This window comes from Strigops habroptila, chromosome Z, assembly GCF_004027225.2.
Source record: "Strigops habroptila isolate Jane chromosome Z, bStrHab1.2.pri, whole genome shotgun sequence".
Lineage (NCBI taxonomy): Eukaryota > Metazoa > Chordata > Aves > Psittaciformes > Psittacidae > Strigops > Strigops habroptila.
Genome location: NC_044302.2, coordinates 58,672,918 through 58,692,596, shown reverse-complemented (window position 1 = coordinate 58,692,596; position 19,679 = coordinate 58,672,918). Strand labels below are relative to the sequence as shown.

General features: G+C 39.7%; 1 protein-coding gene across 7 annotated transcripts in view; it reads right to left on the bottom strand.

Annotated features, from left to right (window-relative positions):
• The window catches only part of PTCH1 (patched 1), a 75,458-nt gene that overhangs the window by 17,161 nt on the left and 38,618 nt on the right, over positions 1 to 19,679 (bottom strand). For all 7 annotated transcript variants that reach the window (XM_030512914.1, XM_030512912.2, XM_030512913.2 and 4 more), the window contains 7 exons: positions 19,540 to 19,638; positions 18,053 to 18,178; positions 11,316 to 11,434; positions 9,224 to 9,623; positions 8,409 to 8,718; positions 2,705 to 2,847; positions 481 to 664 (listed from right to left, as the gene is read on the bottom strand). In XM_030512914.1, coding sequence (XP_030368774.1) covers positions 481 to 664; positions 2,705 to 2,847; positions 8,409 to 8,718; positions 9,224 to 9,623; positions 11,316 to 11,434; positions 18,053 to 18,178; positions 19,540 to 19,638 — 1,381 coding nt within the window. The remainder of the gene's footprint in view (positions 1 to 480; positions 665 to 2,704; positions 2,848 to 8,408; positions 8,719 to 9,223; positions 9,624 to 11,315; positions 11,435 to 18,052; positions 18,179 to 19,539; positions 19,639 to 19,679) is intronic.

Genomic DNA, 19,679 nt, shown 5'->3' with positions numbered 1-19,679 from the left:
GGACTGCTTCCTTTTGGGACCACTCCCCTACCTAAGTAGCTCTGGTATTCTATCAGTGTTGGTAACTTAGCATATGAGCTAACTTGGTAAAAATCCCTTAGGTATTAATAATTGAGGGTCAACACGACATAATCTCAGTGACAAAATTTCAGAATGATACATACAGGAATTTCTTGCAATCTCCAGGTTTCTTTCACAGACAGAACTCTCAGGTGACACTAAAAAGCAATGCTTACTATAAATTTTTAGCGCTTTAAACTGTTATAAACCTTATTTTTCAACATGATAAAGCCCTGCAGTGGTGCCACATCTGCAATGGTGCATAGGTCTCCTAAGACTACAGAGTAACACAATATATTGCTTCTGAGCCCTGGTGCAGCATCAGCCAACTACAGTTACTGGTTCTTGACGGAAGGAGTGGGGGCACTCCATACAGTTTATATAATAAACTGTAAGACATTAAGATGAAATGCTACTTACTTCTCAGCCTTGTTTCTGGCATATAGTCTGCTTTGTCGTGGACCCACTCTGGGCGGTGAGGCCGGATGTTGGCTTGCGAGGCAGCATAAGCCACAGGGTCATTGCTAACCCAGGCTGTCAGGTAGATGTAGAAAGCATTTGGGTTAATGATTCCATCTGCATCCACCAGACGCTGTTTAGTCAACTGCAAAATGGAAAAAATTAGAAGCCTTTCAGAATGAGTTTTGCTTACAGGGCTCTTGCCGTAAAGCTTTCAACAAATGGCCTGGAGATGCAACACGCATATCAGAGGGGAAGAGCAGAAGAGTATGGATATTCACTCGAAGTGACTTATCTGTAAACTATTGTTTGACAATGGAAAAAAATATAAAAGGTACGACAGTGACAGTAGAAAGTGGTTATTTTTAAATTAGTATTCATATAATATTTACAATAACCACTAAATCAGCAGATGGTTCTAGGATAGCCAATTGAATCCAAATTCTGAAAGCCTGCAGCCAAGAGCGAAAAACAACCAACTTCGAGAAACATATTTAAAGACAGGGAAAGAAAACCTGGCAAGAGTCCCCATACACGTCTGTGTGCAGTTAACCTCTGTTGTTAACACTGAAGGAAATGCCACCCAGTAAATGGAGGAGAGCTATAAAAATAAAACAACATCTGTATTAATTTTTCTAACACTTGCCTCCTATGACCTATGCATTCAGAAAATGCCCAGCATCAAGAAAGTAGACGAGTGCCCTGTGTTATTTGGGTCACCGTGGGCAAATGCATCTGTGGGGCAAACAGCAGTGGTACGTTTCTAGGGTTCTGTAGCCAAATTCTGCACAGCTAGAGCTCTGACAGGGGACTCTGTGGGTGAAAAGTATTACTGGGATTTTTTGTTTTGTTTATTTAAAATACTGGCTTGGCTCCAGTTTCAGGTCTTTTTAATGAAATGAAAAACAACAGTGACAGCAGTTAAAAGAAAAAAAAAGCTGGATTCCAAGGATCTGGATTCAATTAGTCCACAGGATATGCAACAACTGTATGTCTTCAAGCTGTCTCTGGAACTGCACAGTACAGCACTCAGCCCCTGTGGGTGCACCACACTTTTCTCCCTCCCAGGCACAGGAAATTATATCAGCAGCTGCAGTCCAATCACATTTGTTCCACAGCGTACCTGGTACACTCTGCTAAACAAAATCTCAATGAAGTTTTTCTCTTCAACTCCCTTTCTTTGCTTAATTCATAGCTGAAGCTTCATTCAGACCTGACAGCATGTTGCATGTTGCTATACAACAGTGTGTTTTACACACCATAGTAACTTTGAACAATGTACTCCGTAAATCTGTCACCTTTAATGCCAGGAAAAAAAGAAAGACAATAAGCAGATCTGCCAAGAAGCTCATTAGAAAGACTACTTTTCTGCCTGAAATCGCAGTCAATGATGACTCTAGAAGAGGAGAAGCTAGGTTACTGCGGAATTTCTTCTTAGAGGTTTGAAATCTAGTTTTACTGTAAGAAGTCAAACCTAATGTATTCCCACCTACCAACAGCTATAGCAAATGCAGTCATAAACTGTGATAACCTCAGACATACTTTACTTAAGGAGCTCAAACAACTGCCATTCTAAGTTCTACAGCAGTATAGCTGTACTTAGTGATGATTGTACAAGAGTAGGTACAGCTGTAACAATTTCAGTCCCCTTCCACTATCATTCATCAACATCTTTTTTTAAACATTATGTTTTGCATAAATCAGGAGGAACTAACCAAAGAGTTGCAAATGCTGGCTTCGAAGCCCCAGTGCAAAGCTGAGCAAAGGTCAACCCTATAAGGCAATCTGATTCAAATCAGGAACAATGGCCCTTAGAGCAACAAGGCTAATGTTGGCTCTCTCTGGCATAGGACCAGACTCCATCTACCTGCAGATGCAGCAAAACATTTTTCACCATTTCAGTGGAAACAGAGTGTGCCTGACACAGGAGCAGCTCCAAACACACCAACCAGTAAAAATCAAGGGCAGGCATTCCCAGCATTGATTCTGAACACTTCGCAACACAGGCCAGACTGCAGGTAACAAGTGGCTTCAGCAAAGTCAGTGAGGCCATGCAGTAAGGTGTAACTCAGGCATTCAACACACCAAAATGAGTAAAGGGACTACAACATGCTCTTTGCATCTTTACCCACTCCTGCTGACTTGTGTATTCCTGTACAAACCAGTATGGACTCTGATACAATACCTGGCTGATGTCAATGGGCTTTGCTCTGTTGCCTGTTTGTACCAGCAGTTTGTAAGCCAAAACAGCATCATCAGATCCATTTTTGTAATTGTTGTAAGTGATCTTCCCACTTTCCCAATCGCTGTCAAATGCATCCTGAAGTCCTGAAGAGTTAAGGGAAGCAAGTGGAAGACAGAACAAGCAGGTAAGCAACCACTCTTAGAAACACATTTCAGTAGAATGACTCTTTTTCACAGCTGAATCAGGTAGAAAATTATCCACCTGCTGCCTCCTAAATTTGGTGCTCCTCATTCACTGGCAGTGTGTGGGAAGATAAAGTATGAGTTACATGTCCAGTATTTTGTGCAAAGAAAGTTAGGGGAAGCAGGAAAGTGCAAGGGACAAGCCTCAAGTCTTCCTATGTCGTACAGGCCAGCAATGCTGAGTTAGCAAGCTGCAGATGCAATGTCTACTGGTGTAAACCAGCTTCCAGCCAAGGCAAAGAGGAGATCTTGCATGGGATCTGGTCTTGTGTCTTCCTCAGAGCCTGTGACAGCACCTTAGTGCGCTGGTTAGAGAGGTATATGGGGAAGACCTATGCTCGTTTAGAATAAAAAGCGGTTCCCCTCATGAACGACAATTCCAGAATCATTACACTCAAAATTCCGTACGCATGTTTGCATTTATCACCTCTTTCATACATACCCTCCTCAAAACACAACTGAAGTTTTGCCCTAACCTGCCAGAACAGAAAGGGGCTGAGCTCAGCACTGATCCAAATTCACCACCTACCATGGACTTTATACCAGGGGAAGCATTTAGTCTGATATCTAAAGGGGAAACACTCTCCATACTCCCCTCTGCCTCACCAAAACCCTGTCTGAGTGCACTGAATCACAAAACCCTGGCTGAGAGGAGGACACACACCGCACTCATTAACTGGTTTCGGCTACTGCAGAGCACTGAGGCAATAGCTTCTACGATATAACCAGAAATTCCACTACAAGGGGAAAAAAAACCACACTCAAACTTTCAACTTCAAACAGCAATTCAGCTGCTCCTCAAGCACAGCGTGAGTGAACACGATTTTGTCAATTTGTTCCATCTGTTCAACTTGTGCAGCTAATACAAGTCGTGGGATCTGCTGCCAGCACATGTAAAGATCACAGCCAACACCTATTCACTCTCAACTGCTATATTCCTCCTTGCCACCCTTCAAGGGGGAGGGAATACCTCACAGCACAAATTTGGATCAGATTTAGTACAGGAAGCCACAGCCCAGTACAAGGAGGTTCTGTGCAAGCAGATGACAAACCGCATGTCCAGGGAAGGGAAGAAAAAGGCTGGGGAGTGGCGGTAGAGGAAATCGCCAACCCAGCTCACAGCTGTGCTGCAGAGCCGTAATGAAAACTGTCATTACAGATTGCACAGGTTAGCCACAGCTGCACAGAGATAAGAGCACTGAAAGAGAAAACGCACTCAGCCGACACCACCTCCAGGCCATAGTTCCCACTCCCATGTACAAATTGATCCCCTCTCCCTTAGAAAACTGCCTCCCATGCTGTCTGGCCAAATCGTACCCATGCGTAAAGCCAACAGGCTGAGAACCAAGCGATGAGAGGAGCCTGCCGCATCTCCACACGCAGCCCTCCAGCACCTGCCCAGGAGTAGGACAATTTGCTGCCAGGTTTTCTGGCATCACCAAAGGACTTCGAGGCCCCCTTCAAAAAACACTGTTTGCTGGTTCCCTCCAGAGAGGGTAAACATTGCCTAATGTTTAAATGCAAAAATACCAATCCATCCTTCCTGTGCCAAGTTCAGCTCCATGTCACTCTCTCTGGAAGTGGCCAGGTGAGAGCATTCGTGCTATCGTACCAGCCATGTGAAAGAGTTTTGAGAGGTGAAGAGGAGACTGTCAAAAAGCACATGGGAAAGAAGGGGACCACCAAAGAACAGCTTAGTTTACAGTAAAAATGGCTCCCTGCAGCAGGAGGAGCACACAAATTGCTATGATAGACAGTATGTGGGAACAGAACTTCCAGACTAACGTCCAACCCCTGTCAGGGGCTCCACAGACACACAAGAACAAATAATGTCCATTGGCATGTGACATTATGAATCTGTGGTTGCAAAGTACGTCAAAAAGGGGCATGTACATTTACGATTACTGCAGCAGGTGAAAACTCAGCTCTCTCGCATCTTCCTCCCTCCCCTGCCCTTGCAAGTTTGGTCATCACTCAAACCCTGCTCCCTGTTCTATCTTAATTCCTCAGTGGCTTAACCACTTTGCGCTCTGGTTTATTTAATTACTGACCTTGCTGACACTGAAAGTCTGTGGAAAGAATACCAAGAAACCACGATCAGTTCTGCATAATTTCTAAAGAATTTCAGAATTTCAGTTATTAGTATTTCCCATACCACTTTGAAATTAATAGCAGAGTTGCGGTTTCAAAGTGAAGAGTACCTCCATTATAAACTGTTCATACAAATTATTTTAAAAGACATTCAGTCTTTTATAAATGGGATTAATTAAATGTTTCTGGGCAGAAAGATAAAAGTAACTTGTTGACCTCTTTCTGCAGAGAAGTTATAAAACTTTAGGGAATTTTAAAAACGTTTATATGGGTTTTTTTCATATCGGTGGTCACTTCTGCTTAATACTTCAGAAGAAATTGAAATCCTCCAAAATTACGTGGGATGCAGGAATGGGGGTGAGGAAGGAATTCCTACTGACTCATGTGAACAGCTGGCACCATGAAACACCAGATAAGATGATCCTTTGCAAAAACAAGCCTAATTGTAAGTCATCAGGGAATTCAAGCTACCTGATTATATTCAGTCACTTACAAAAATAATGTTAACATTTCCAGTTTAAATGAATGATTAATGTTAATGTTTCTTCTGTTGCATTTTCGGTAACAGAAGATATGCTAACATGATATGACATCAGAAAGCAGAATACAAGGGAACCTCTGAAAAAAGGAAGTGCAATAGGTGGAAGGCACGCCACTGCTAGTAAATGAGGAGAAATGTACGGCTAAGACCAGAAGCACCTTCTTGATAAAAAAAGCTTTTGTTGACATGCTGTCTCTTCCCTCATTCTGCCAGACAAATGCGTACATGTCAGAAGGCCATCTTGAACCATTACTCTCTAGCACTGAATTCCCAGACAAGTCATCAGGAATTAAGTTCGAAGTTGTTTCTACTTTGATTATCCTGCTCCTCCAGCACGTAAAAATGCACCAGGAGAACTGCTCCCACCTCACAGATGATGCTTCTCCTTGAACCCAGCCTAAAACTATACCTCGTTTGTAAATTCTGTTTTCACCTTCCCTCCCCCAGCATCAGCCCCAGTTGTTAACGATCAGGTATTATTTTGTCTATTACTGTCTGCTCCTTGAGATAATTTCCTAACTATGACAATTGTGGCAGCTTTTAGCATAACAGTTTAGTTCCCCACGTTTACCATTTAAAACATAACTTCTATCTATTGATACATTTCAATATCCTTCTGCTTCACAGTTTTGTGAATACAGTACTACAATTTGAGAAGACAGCCCTGCGTATTTACAAAGCAGCTGTCTGTGTTAATTGTGCCTCTCTTGGGGAAGGCAGGGAGGAGAGGTAAGGACACAGACCTGAATGAAAACTAGCAATCATAATGGTTAATTCTAAAGCTGTGGGCAATCAACAGGCCAAGCAATGCAGCTTCTGTCACAGGGCTGGCATCTCCACTTGAACCACCTCAAGTCACTGCTTCGTGGAGTCTCTCTGACCGTTCCAGTATAACATTTTAGCTCCATGCACCCTGTCGGTATATCCAGGGTATCAGGAATACTCACAGCTCCTCTACTGGAAGGAAAGTGGAATACAAGGGAGAAGGACAGGTATGCTAATATAGGTTGGAAGGTAAGTACGAGCAACAAGAAGCAGATAGGAAGACCCCTAGGAGAAGAGCAAATAGGGAAATGAGCACACACAGCACAGAGAAGATGTGCAGCCCTTGGAACTGGGCCACGACCATACAAACGGCCCATAGCACAAGAAAGTGATTACAAAGAGGATGAGGAGACATCCAGAGTGGAAGAGGTTTGGGTAAGTATGTGGTGGGCCTCAGAGGGTGGCAGTGGGAATGTGAGCACCCCTGGGAGCAACACGAAGTGGGCTAGCCTCCAGCATTTCACTTTAGAAAGCCAGCAAGGGAGCAGACCCAAGGGCACCTCTTCTGACTCTATTGTTGGCAGACTGTGCTGAGATTCAGCACTAATATGTGAAGATACTGAACATGATCTCAGCTTTCCGACTCCCTCACAGGTTTGGAAGCGGGTCAGAGGTGGAAGGGGGGACACCAAACACATTTTTGCCTACTGTTTTGGAACAACAACAAAAAATACCAACAAAAGAAAAAAAATTACAGAAGTAGAAGAGAATTTGGAAAAGCATGTAGAAATGTGCTTGCTTAGAAATCTAGAAAGTAAAGTTCCAGTCCAGCAAAACATCTAAGGTATGCTGAATTTTCTTCCTGCCAGTAATACCTTCCCTTACAGCTCAATATGCTTATGTGAGCAAAATATATTAAATAAAACTTCCAGTAAGTAGACTGTAATGAATGGATCCAATATATTTAAAAACTATTAACAAAACAAAGACCCAAGCTAATAGCTGATTGGCCTCATAGCTCTGCATGATTTATCAGTGCATTAAACACACAGGAAACTTGATCATTTTGTTTAAATGCATCACTGAGATGCATCTGCTTTCCTAATATTGTCCAATATATTTTCAGAAGGAATAAAATACTCCAAATACTGGCAGTTACCTACATGTTCTCTATGAATCACTAGCTGCACTGGTTGTCTGTGAACAGTTCAGTTTAAAATTTACAGTCTCACTAGGTCAGCACAATTTATTTTTCTGTTAGCAAAAGCTTCCTGGAGATTCTCCCAACAGAAGGACAGAGGTAGGACAGAAGTACTCCTGGGCAAGATACGTGTGCTGTTAAATTTGCTGAGATGTAACAGTATTATTTATTTTAAATACAAAACAGTTATTTGTCTCAACATGTGTAATTATAGTATCTTTAATACCTTCAATAGGTTGACTTCAATATAATTATCATCATAGTACCTGAAAGGCCATGCCTTCTCTTGTCTTCCCCTGCCCTGCTACACTTCAGTACAGAAAAAGCAGCACCACAGAAACAGTGAGGACACTTGACTGGAAATCTAGAATGTATAGTAAGTTCCAAATCCAATAAAACACATAAGATACACTGAATTTTCTTCATGCCAGCAGTCCCAGCTGAAGCCAACAGATCACTCGTGCTGAAAGTTAAGCCTGTGCCAAAATGTATTGCTGGACAGGGACTTTTCATTTATTGTTCTCAAAACAGCCAATATTTATTTTCCCAAGACAGTGGGTCATATTTAGTCATTAATTATAAAGCAGAACTCCTCATCAGCTGCTTAGAAATTAATGGCATGACATGGGCTCTCATGGATATAATCTGTTAAAGCTTCAAAACTCTTACTTAAACTTGTGGCTGAGTAAACTTAGCCACAAAGAATTTAAGTGACCTGTTCCAGGGAGTTAATGTGCGAGTATGGATCAGCACCTAGCTCGCAGCCTTTAACTGTGCGATTAAATTCAAAGAGGGGAGCACTACTAGCGCAAACAAGTAGTTACTACTGTAGAATTAAGAAAAGTTGATGCAACTTTCTCTTACCTTGCAGCCAGTCTCGAAAGTAGTGCAACCACATTTTGGGGAGCTGCCTATCCTCTTCCAACAAAACGTATGTCACATTGCTGAAACTTCTGTGAAGTTCATAAAGTAAGTGCTGGACATTTGGATAGTCTGCTTTCTGTGTCACGATATACATGTTGTAAAATGAAAAGTACTTGAATTGTGCGGCAATAAAGTCATATTCCCGTGTTTCCCGTGGTACAATGTCTGTGAGATCTAGTCCGTCTCTCACCCGGGTAGTTCCATAAAGGCTGAGCCCAAGCAAACCCAGAAAAAGAAAAATAACCACAATCTGCAACAGAAAATGGAAATGCATTTGGTTTTAGGTTTCTAAAGAAATTAACAATTCATAACAGCATACTACAAAGCCAGGTTCAAAATTAACACCAACCAATTCTACTTTAGAACTTTCATTTCTCCTTTTTTTTTCTTTTTTCATACGCATACACACTACAGGGCTATGCTAGTTTGTGCTTTATTGAAGGGGCTCTGCATCATAGCTGAGAAATTTATATCACAATAAAGCCGAAAAGTGGCTTCAGTTTCACCATTCACAAACTTATGTTCCTGGAAGCCACCAAAACCCTCACTGGTAACATATCTGAAAAGTATCTCTCTACAGCACTCGCAAGATAAAACTTTTAAAGAAGTATGAAATCAGCTGTAAAATTATTAATAATTGTTATTCCAAAAGAATTCTATTTATTCCTTGTATTTAGTATCACTGCCAGGATAACTTTATTACTGGGAAAGGCAGAGTCTATTTTTGAAAAATGGACAAATAGTTCCCTGATTACCTTAGCTTTTGGTTTTAGAAGGAACGGAGCATAATGCTTTTCTGCAAAAGATGAGAGTGTCCACTTCGTACAGGGTGGCTCAAGGCAATGCATGCTGGAGTCTGAGAATTGGGAAAGCAAATCCCTCGTCGAGCTTGTGCTTTCTGGGCTCTGGCAGCTGAAATTATCTTGCGTCACTGTCACTGGCTGCACAGATATTTCTGAGCGAGGCTCTGCTGTGGTGTAGTACACCTGCGTATGAGGATCATATTCCGTGCGCAACTGCACTGTGGACTGCATTGTAATTTGAGTTTCATGTGCAAAACTGTGACTGGTGTATGGGGGTGGAGGACTGTAGCACGTATTGTCATTTTCCACATATGCTTGAGGCTCAATCTGAATCACTCTAGTGACACATGGACTGTAAGAGAAGAGAAAAACATATGTTCATATTTAGATAGAACTTTATTTTAATCAGACTCGACAGGATAACCTGCTGCCATCTGGACCGCTTCTACTACTATTAGATGGTTTGTATTGATTAAATGTAACACTTTGACGTCAATTTTATTTTGCACCTTTACGAAACATTTCTCAGACATGGTTCGAAGTGTAGGCCTCTGAGAATACGTGCACAGTTCTTGCGCTCAGGGAAGAAGGAACCAGCATTTGTGTGAAGACACTGACATCTACCCACACTGCTCCATTAATTACACAGGCTACTCAGGTCAACATTCAGGTAGTTGCATACAGCCTGAATGCACAATATGTGTGTGAGCTTGCATCTGTGTGCCTGTGCTGAGCATTAAGCTATTTAGATGAAAATGTGAACAAGTGATACACTGAGTTCTTCTGTTTAGAACTATTAAAGTAATTGTTAAATAATATTTGGGCATTCTGGATAACATCTCAGACTTTTGGGAGGCAGGAATTCAGAATGTTGCCTAGCTAAACAAAACAAGTTCTCATTAACTGCATTTCTTCATATGTAAATGGGCCTTAATTTTGATACACATTTGGTGCAACTTTAAATGAGGGAATAAATGGAAGGTCTGATTGCTCTGTACTTCCGAGAACCGGGGCTCCAAAATTCAAGCACATGAGGCCATCCACTGAAACTATGACTGAATCGGAAATAGAAAGTAGGAGTTCTGGCTTGGGATCAACGCCCTGTTCTAACCACTCTGTCAAAAACAAATTTAGGAAAGTGCTTTCTCTCTTTGACATTAAAATTAAAATGTCAAACTATATCAACTCCTAGGTGGGTGTAAAACACCAAGATAACATGAGGTGGATTGTCCACATCCTGGTTATGACAATAAGAGAACGTGTAGAAATGTAGCTGATACTCTTCATTGCAGGCAAAAGCAAAAACTAAGGTAGAAAACATGCTTCATTTCTAAGCAGTGGTTCCACTGATTACGGCAGACTCATCCTGTCTCTATACTCAGAGCTGGCCATGTATCAGGTGAGAGTCTGTGTATACACTCTTTAGAACGGTAGTGTTACCATTATAAATTACTATTGTAGCCATAACAGAAACTTTATCAGGAACTATCCTGTAACAGTACTGATCATTCTCATCATCATATGAAACACTTTGCTAAGGGGAAGTAATTTTACAGTTTATATATTATGTTTATGTATTTAAGTTTAAAGCCATAAAAAGCATAACAATCAGCGTACATGGTGATTAACTGTAAGTAAGGCTTTTCAGTACCCTGAGTTATATAGTCTTCCAGTATTATCCAAAACTGGCACTGGACACCTTGCAGTACCCCCTAACATTCTAAAAAATACTTGAAGATATTCCCAAAGCGTGGCTCTTTTATTTGCCTCCAACAACCAAAATAAACACATGCACGAATGAAAGGAAAAGTGTATGCATGAAAGGGGCGGGGTAAGGGAGAGAAGTGAGGTATTCTAACTCTTCCCCTCAGTCGGGTAAAAAACAAAGTAGCAAATGGAGGTCTGTCACTAGCAATTACATCATAACAGTAACATACTAATGCTGCTGCATTAAAGAACTCCTGCTCCTGACAAGGAATGGCAGCACTTAGTGCTGACCACAAAAAGGACACACCTCATACATCAGTCTATCACAGATTCTCACCTTGTAAAACAGCAGAATATATCCAGTCTCCTGTCTTCCCGACGATAAAGGTCCATGCTCAGGATAGCAGGAAAAATCAGCAGAACCATAGCAAAGTTGAATACCACCACAACTGCTGCCTAGAGATCAATCACAGGAGCAGTGATGTCATTACTAAGCTTCATGTAGGGCACCAGCTTTACAAAGCATAAAACTTCCTTTCAGTTCTCATCCATTCACCCATTTATCATGTCAACCCATCAGATGCTTTCAAGTTTTTCCCTGAGCAAACTGGGAGATAAGACTTTCACATTCCCATTTCATTATGGTAGGCCTATTGTAGTTAATTAATTTATTTCCATAATAAACTTCGTATTATTTTAATACATCTGAGCCTGGAGATGTGATGATGATTTTTAAAGTGGAAAACCAGAATCAACAGATCATAATTTTGCATGAGATCCTGCTGTATTTGGAGTAAAAAAAGATGGAAGCAAAACCAAACCTGGAACTAGAGTGGAAGTTCTCACATTTAAGGAACCTGAAGTAATTTAAGCATCACAATAACATTAAAGCACATTGTTAAATCAGAAATTAAGTAAAAGTTTACGTAAATTTTAATGACACACTTCTATTTACTAAAATTCTAAAGTACTTGAAGTAGTTACTTAAAAGTTTAGCCAGAAAGAGCAACATTGTGGATTTATTAGGGATTATTTTTAAAGGAGAATCAAAATTAATCCAACAGCACATAGTAAATCTATGTATTAATATGTTTGTGTTTGAGAACTTGATTAATGAGCCAGTCTGCCAAAATGAGTCTTAAATTGGAACAAGGATACTTGATTTAATTTGTAAAGCAAGTATTACGTAATGAAAAAACCCAACCTCCCTCCCCTTTCAAATCCTACTTCAAACCCTTTCCCACACAGAGATTCCCAGAGAATCTCCATAAACATATGTGGTGCAGCACCTATCATTATTATTAATAGCATTTATTTGTAATGCAGAATTGTTAGGAGCACTAGCAATCACCAAGAAAAAGCCTGAGCACAGATGGGACTGGAAGATAGTTGTAAGAGTAGGAGAGACACTGGGAAAAACATGGTTGAGCCATTAACAGAGGAAAGAGAGCCCTGAAATCCTTACACTTTGCCTATTAGATAAGCAGTAGCCATCTCAATAGTAGCCTGGTTTCAGGTTAAGGAAATTATCTAAACTATCAAGTTCCCTCACCTGAACTTCTGAAGTAACTTCTGAAGTAACGACCACTTGGGCTAAAGCAGTCATAAAAAAAGAACAAAAGTTGGGCTACAAAAATGAAGTCACTGACCTGATACAAACAGGCCCTCCTTTTTCCAGAACAAATGAATGGCTGCTTTTGATGTTGAAAAATCAGGCCTCAAAACTGGTAGCTAAAAAGATGTGATAACCAAAATCCCTGTTTTCAAAATTCTTGACTTACATGTCAAATAAATAATACAAAATGCCTAAATGATGACATTTTTATTTTTGCATCTCTTTATCTGTGAAAACTAAAGTACTAACACACTGAATGATTTCAAGGGTTTTGAAGCTGTCAAAGTATAATAAAAAGACTAGATATTGTTTTTACTTTTCTGAAAATGACAGAATCAACTAGTTATGTAAATATTTTATAATAATTATTAATTCTAATAAATATGTTGTATACAAAAGTATTTTCTATTGGTGTTTCTCTTTTGTCCTCTCTAGCCTGCCTGAAGTAAGATTTTGGTCCTGCTGGTTGTTCATAGACATAACTACATTCTCTCTAGAATTAATTGAATCTGTCAGAAAAACAAATGGCTGCTGTTGAAAGCAAGGTGTTTGTTGGACCTAGTTCATACAACTGCTTTTTTTATTGCTGCTAAACCAGAAAAGGCTGAATCACTCATATAACAGGAATAATTAGTTGTGTCTAACCAAGATCTTCTATCAAGGATCTGCTAAGATTTAGCGAGATTTGGAAAAAACAGCTGAGGCTTGACTCAGTAATTCTTACTCCTCCTAGTATGGCCGAAAAACTAACAGAAGTCCTCTCCATAAACTGCAAACACTTCATGCCGTATCAGTTCCCTTTTTAGACCCCAACATCCTTGAAATCTCAAATGCCGCTACACCTGAAAACTGATACTTAAGAGTGTGGTAGAGATGCCACTAAAGTTAGTTATATTCATGCTGGATTTTTTAAGACGCATCAAAATTAATCCAACACCACACCATAAATCTGCCTCCTAACATGGCATTCCTCTTAGAACATTTTTTAGGGTGTCGATGTACCAACCCTGCAAGTAAAATATTTTTAGACAATCCTCACTGTTCTGATTTGGACTTCAATAGATTCCTAGAGCTTAACACCTCACTTCTTATTGCACACTGTCTCTCCCTCACCCACCTCCCCAGCATTTCAAGGATGTTCTTAGTTTTCACACTTAAATACAGAAAATATTGTTCTTGTATCAGTTTTAATTTGTTGTCCCATCAAAAAACACAGTGTCACTTGATAACGAGAGGAAAGGAAGAACTGCTGAAGGGTGAGTCAGTGCCTGACTGATGCATCAGCCACCGATCCCCCTCCAATACCATTTAGACGTCTGGTGGCTGGGAATCGGAACATATGAGAAATGTGACGATGGTAATACCCCATGAGCTGTAACCATTACACTGATCAGAAAAGTACCCACAAAAAAATGTGGCAGCAGAGCTTCCAGAGGCAATCTGTTAGGAGCACCCAACCTGAAAGCATGCTTCGGATTTTTGGAGACAGGGCATCCTCTTACCCCTTCAGAGGCGAATGGTCAAGCGGGAAAGGGTCTTAGACCTTTTCCTTGAGAAATCAACACAGGTAATATTAGTCCTAGGAGGGATAAAATGGGTCCTACTCAAGGGTGTAAAATGAAGGCATTCAGTGAAATGAGATCAGAGAGTAGTAAAAAAATTCCATTAATCAGGAAAAAATGTTGGCCACTTCCTGAGAAACATACTCCACTTTTTGCATCTTTTCATAATGCATAGCCTAAAAATATTATTGCTGCTGCAACTGTTAACGGAGACAGAAGAATGGCAGCCTGTGCTGGAGCCAGCAAGGGAGACGCGAGCCAGGCTGGTAGGCTGGGGCCCCGCTGAAGGTATGTGCTGCTATGTGCCATTCCTGACAGCCCACCCAAGGAGAACGGGTGTGCTGTATAGCCAGAGGTGATGAACAGATGAGGAGGTCTGTCAGGGAAACTTCCACCTTACTGCTCTCTATCTGCAACTCCCTCCTGACAGTGTACAGACCAAGATTGACCCTGTGCCCCACCTTTTCCCTTAGGCTTTAATTTTGCTTGTTAAATTCTCATGTCAGGAGCATGCAAAGGTAAATGATGTGAGTAAAAGGAGGGGGACAAACCACTTCAGCAGAGCAAGATAATTGAATGAGCTTAAAAACTTACGTTCTTTCTCTCCACAAACCCACCACCACACCACCTGGTACATTTAGGAAAAAAACTTGTCATTTTTCTGGTGAAGGAAAAAGTTACTGCTAAGACTCATTGGGAAAAGTTCCATGCCTGCTCATTAGTGAATCCACACCACTCCTCTGCTGTTAGGGGAGGAAGTTTCTGGTGTAAGCAAGAAGAGTTAGATGACTTTTTGTGAAGCTGTACCTTCTCTTTCCTGGGCAGAATTTATTCCATAATGGTGGCTGAATAATATGGCTCTGCCCTGCCTTCTTTCATTTATACTCAAAACAAAGGGCTATGTTTAAGACATTCTTACTACAAACTTCAAAAACTTTCAGTGGATTTCCCTGATAACCTCTCCCTCTGCCACAATTTTAAGAAATGAAACACATCTGAAAACGCAAGACCTACTCCTTCAAAGTCCTGAACACTCTTACAGGTGATTCTTGTAACTCGGTATCTGGGATGTGTTCAGCAACTCAGCCCAAAAACTGCTTAAATAAGGAGCTAGTAAGATCAACAAAAGAAAAAAAAAAAAAAAAAAAAATGGAAAAAGCTAAAATAGTCCCTGTCTGCTTTATGGAATTAATTTTAAAAACTTCACTTTCAGAAAGGATCAATCAATGGTCTTCCATTTTTTTAAACTTGGCAAGAGCTAACCATAGGAAACGCCTAAGACATCATCAGACCTGCAGTGTTTGAGTTCCATAAAGTAAATTACCAAGTCAGAGGTGTCAATGAACTGCTTTAGCTGGCAGAAACGAACAGAAGCTGAAAAAGAAGGAAGCATTGATATGTAAAATGTGAGTTGCTAACTAAAAGTTGGGCTTGCAGATGCAGGAAACCATTTATCCTCCCTCAGCAGCTGGGTTACTTTACAGATACTGGGCCTCAAAAGTTATGGAAACTTTGACAATTATCTTGCAATGTCTCAAGAAAAGTGAATGAAGAGCAAAACAAGGTCAAGAGCAATCCTTTTTTTAAGCCCATCTGTTAAAAATTCACTATCTAGATGAGAAGAAGGCAGCATCTGTGAAAAGTAAATGCACTATTTCATTGCTTTCTAAGTCTTGCTAGGAAGCTATCAAAGACTGCAAGGACTTCTTGTTTAAACAAGCCTGAGTAAGAGGGAGAGGGAGGAAGAAGACTGTAAATAAAGAAATCCATATATAAATACAGACCACCCACCAAAATCTGCCATGGTTATCTGATTCTGAATGTTATGATTAATGTATCACCTGATTTTGATTTTACCTGGTGAAGACAGGCAAAACAACTAATAGGTGTTCCTTTCTAACAACAAAGGGTGTTATTTTAGTGGTTAATTATATACATATCAGTTATATATATTGTTCTATCATCAGTAAATCCTTACTACAGGTCTCCAGCTGCTCTTTTTCTTTTTTTTTTGCACATTTTTCCACCTCTTATATACATATAAGGGGTTACTATGTGCAAGCAAAGATGAATTACAGATGCATGCGAGAAAAAGATTGAGCAACTCAAACATTAATTTCTGGACACCCAAACATCTCTACACATAGATTCCATATTAATCATTGCCTTAAAAAGGACTTTGATCATGATGTTTTATTCTGAATAATATCAACATGTTCATACATGAATATGTTGAAATCTCACTGGAAACTTTTTGTTTGTCATTTTGCTATGCAGACTTCATTTTCTGAACTTTCACTGACTCACACTATAGAGTGGCAGCAAGCAAAAAGAAAATACTTTAGAGAAGTATATTTAACTTATACTTAGCTTACAGTAACAATTACAGCTGTTGTCTCCATGTACATTCCAAAGGCAACCTGTCATGTTCTGATGAACATGATGAACATGTCATGTGAAGAGCAAGAACAGAGAAAGGCTGAGCAAAATTTCATCAGATAAGGAAGAATTAATTTTGGTGGCTCCCACTCAACAGGTTAGCAGTGCAATTAGGACCAAAAGGCCCATCACTATTGGATACTTCTTATAAGATGCATTTAGGCTGAATAACTAACTCCTACTGAAGATCTCCAGTAGCCTGTTGGCTGCTTAAATTACACGTTGAATGTGTTTGGGCCACAGATTAAGAAGACGAGTAACTTCTTCCAACAAAAAAAGTGTTACACTTCAAAAAATATTTCACTCATTGGCACTGTTCTTTGCCATATGATAAAACAATTCACTGTCATGTGTCCTGTAAGAAAGGACATCTGCTGAAAAATGCATAAAACCAAACAGGCTTTTACTTTCTCTTATTATCCACTATGAAATTGCCTACTGAAAGTGGTAAACAAATTATTAATGCTTATTGGTAAGATAACTGCGATCTCAAACAGTTTACCATTTTACAGCTTAATGCAGGTGTACATAAATCTTTGAAAACAACAATTGCCACATGTATTAAGAAAAATTGCAGCCCTTGCTTCCTCTGGATAGCCAAGGGCTCAAGAAGAATGAAAAATGATTGGAGAACCAGGCTACAGGAGAGGAAAAATCACTACTGAAAAAGTAAGTTTGCCTGCTCTGCACCAGGGTCAGACCGCTATAAATTGCTTGTGTCAGGGAGGAACTCCCAAACCTTTCTTCAAAGAGCCCTTGCCTGCAGAAGAGAGCTTTCTCCAGCATCCTTGATATTTCATATTCCTGAAGGCATATCATCACAAATGAATACAAGAAGACAAAGAGAGAAAGGTAGGGCAAGCAATACAAGCACATAAAATTCACATTTTCTCTCAAAGCAGTCAGAACATAAAATTCTTCAAGTTTTCTCCAGGTTTGCTAGAATTATGTTGGAAGCAAGGCAGTAGAAACTGCTGCAGTTATAATTAATATGGCAAATGCATATTTGCTGCTGTCACTGTACTATGGTTATAGTTTTTAAGAGCAGCAAACGGGACAAACGTGAATGAAAGATTAAATTCCTACTGAGGAATGTTACAATATACAGTAAAGCACAGTCTACTCTTGATTTAAGAATGCAAATCTTTCTGGAGAATTGTTTCTTCTTAGTTACATATATCTTGGTTTTTGCACTCAACCCAATGATGGGGCAGTGTATTCTTTCACCTGCCAATAGGATGCAAGAGACTGCAGGCACGAGAAATGGGAGGAGCAGAAACAAGGGCAGACAACAGCTGTTATCACCCAGATCTATGGTAAACAGTGATCACACACACTGGTTCAGTGAACTGCAGTAGCACTGAACACAACCTTCAACACTACCGTTAACAGGTATCATCATTGGCTTTCCATGATGGGACCATGCATAAGAGCCAAGAAAAGAGCATATAAACTTACTTGGAGTGAAAATGCTCGTAAAGCAGGAATAGGTATTAAGGCAGCCATAAAGAAAGCAGTAACATTGCTGATAGATGTAAGGGCTACACTTGCTCCTGTTCGCTTCAAACATTCACCTGTTCTGTCCTGTAAAACAAATGACGTATCTTAAAAGCTCAGTGAGTAAGGTGATGTCCTGCAAATGAAGGGGTCATCCTACAGATATAACACAGTAACAGTGAAAAATTATTACCATGAAATTCTGAATACAAATGTGCATATAAGAGTAGTGAAAATAAACAGTATACTAAGTATACTGTTCAGGAGAAAAGCAGATGGCACATGAAGTGCTCATGTTGTTTGAGGGTAGAAAATATATTATCAAAGCTGACTCAGAACACAAAACTAAATGGGTTTATATTAGCTATAAACCCATTGTATCACTGGCATTATATGAAATCCATTATATCAAACTGACATTATATCAAATACACCTGTAATTAAGTAAGATGTATTTTCCACTAGTTCCACTTGGTGTTCCCATTTTTCAGTCAAAAAAGCATGTAGTAACAGCACGGAGGCATAACATACCTACGTATCTTGAAGAAGTATGTAAGAAAACAAAAAAACCCCATCCAACTCAAAACCCAGGGACCACACAGGGAAATCAAGATAAAACACATGACCCTTTCCCAACCCAATAGGCTATTTTGAAGCATATGGAGGTTGTAGTAGAGTGAGGTTGTAGTGCCTGCATGCCAAACCAGCTGGAAAGGGCACATGGAAGACACTGCTTGTACAGAACAGAATCAACAAATATACACTGCTTTTAAATGGTTTGTAGTTTGGATATGAAACTTTTGAGTGTAAAAAGGTCAATAAAAGGAAAGAATCATAAAAGTGATGCCACCATAGATTTTATAATATTATTATGTTACACTTTGAAATGTGATGGTCAGTTACAAACACCAGAACAGAAACCCCCCAAAAATATAGAAAATAACTCAAATTTAAGGCCATAACAAATAAGTAAAGCCAGGAATTGATACAAAAAAAAGAGAAATGTTTGTTTTCTAAGCTGTCCTCCTACTCCATCTTTTCACCTTAAGATTTTTGTGTTCTTCCATTGAAAGCATTCTATCATTTAGTTGTAAGACTTATATTTGAGTTTGTTCCTAACTTTACACTTACTTTCATTGAAATTTTGGGCAGAATTTGGATTATGAAAATTAGTCTTTATATGACAATTATACATTTTAAATTTCAAGACAAAATAAATCAAAGACACTACTAAAAAAAAGGAATTTGAACAGTCCAAAACATTCTATGATCACATGTATTGCCATTATTTCCTATTTTGACAGAAATAAGAATTTCCAGACCCTAGAAAAAGCTTTTCAGAAAAAAGACAGGGTTTTTTTAATCACTACTTATTAACTCTGGATACAATTATCTTTTCCTATATAACACCTTTTGTTTTATTTTCCCAAATCCCCATTTGTCATTACCTCAAATGGAATTCTCTTATTCTGCCCTGTTTCACTAAATGCATGTGCCAGAAGGAAAACATCATCTACACCAACTCCAAGAGCAAGAAAAGGCAAAACCTTGAGGGAGAAACAAAACAAACAAAAAACAAGCAAGCTGT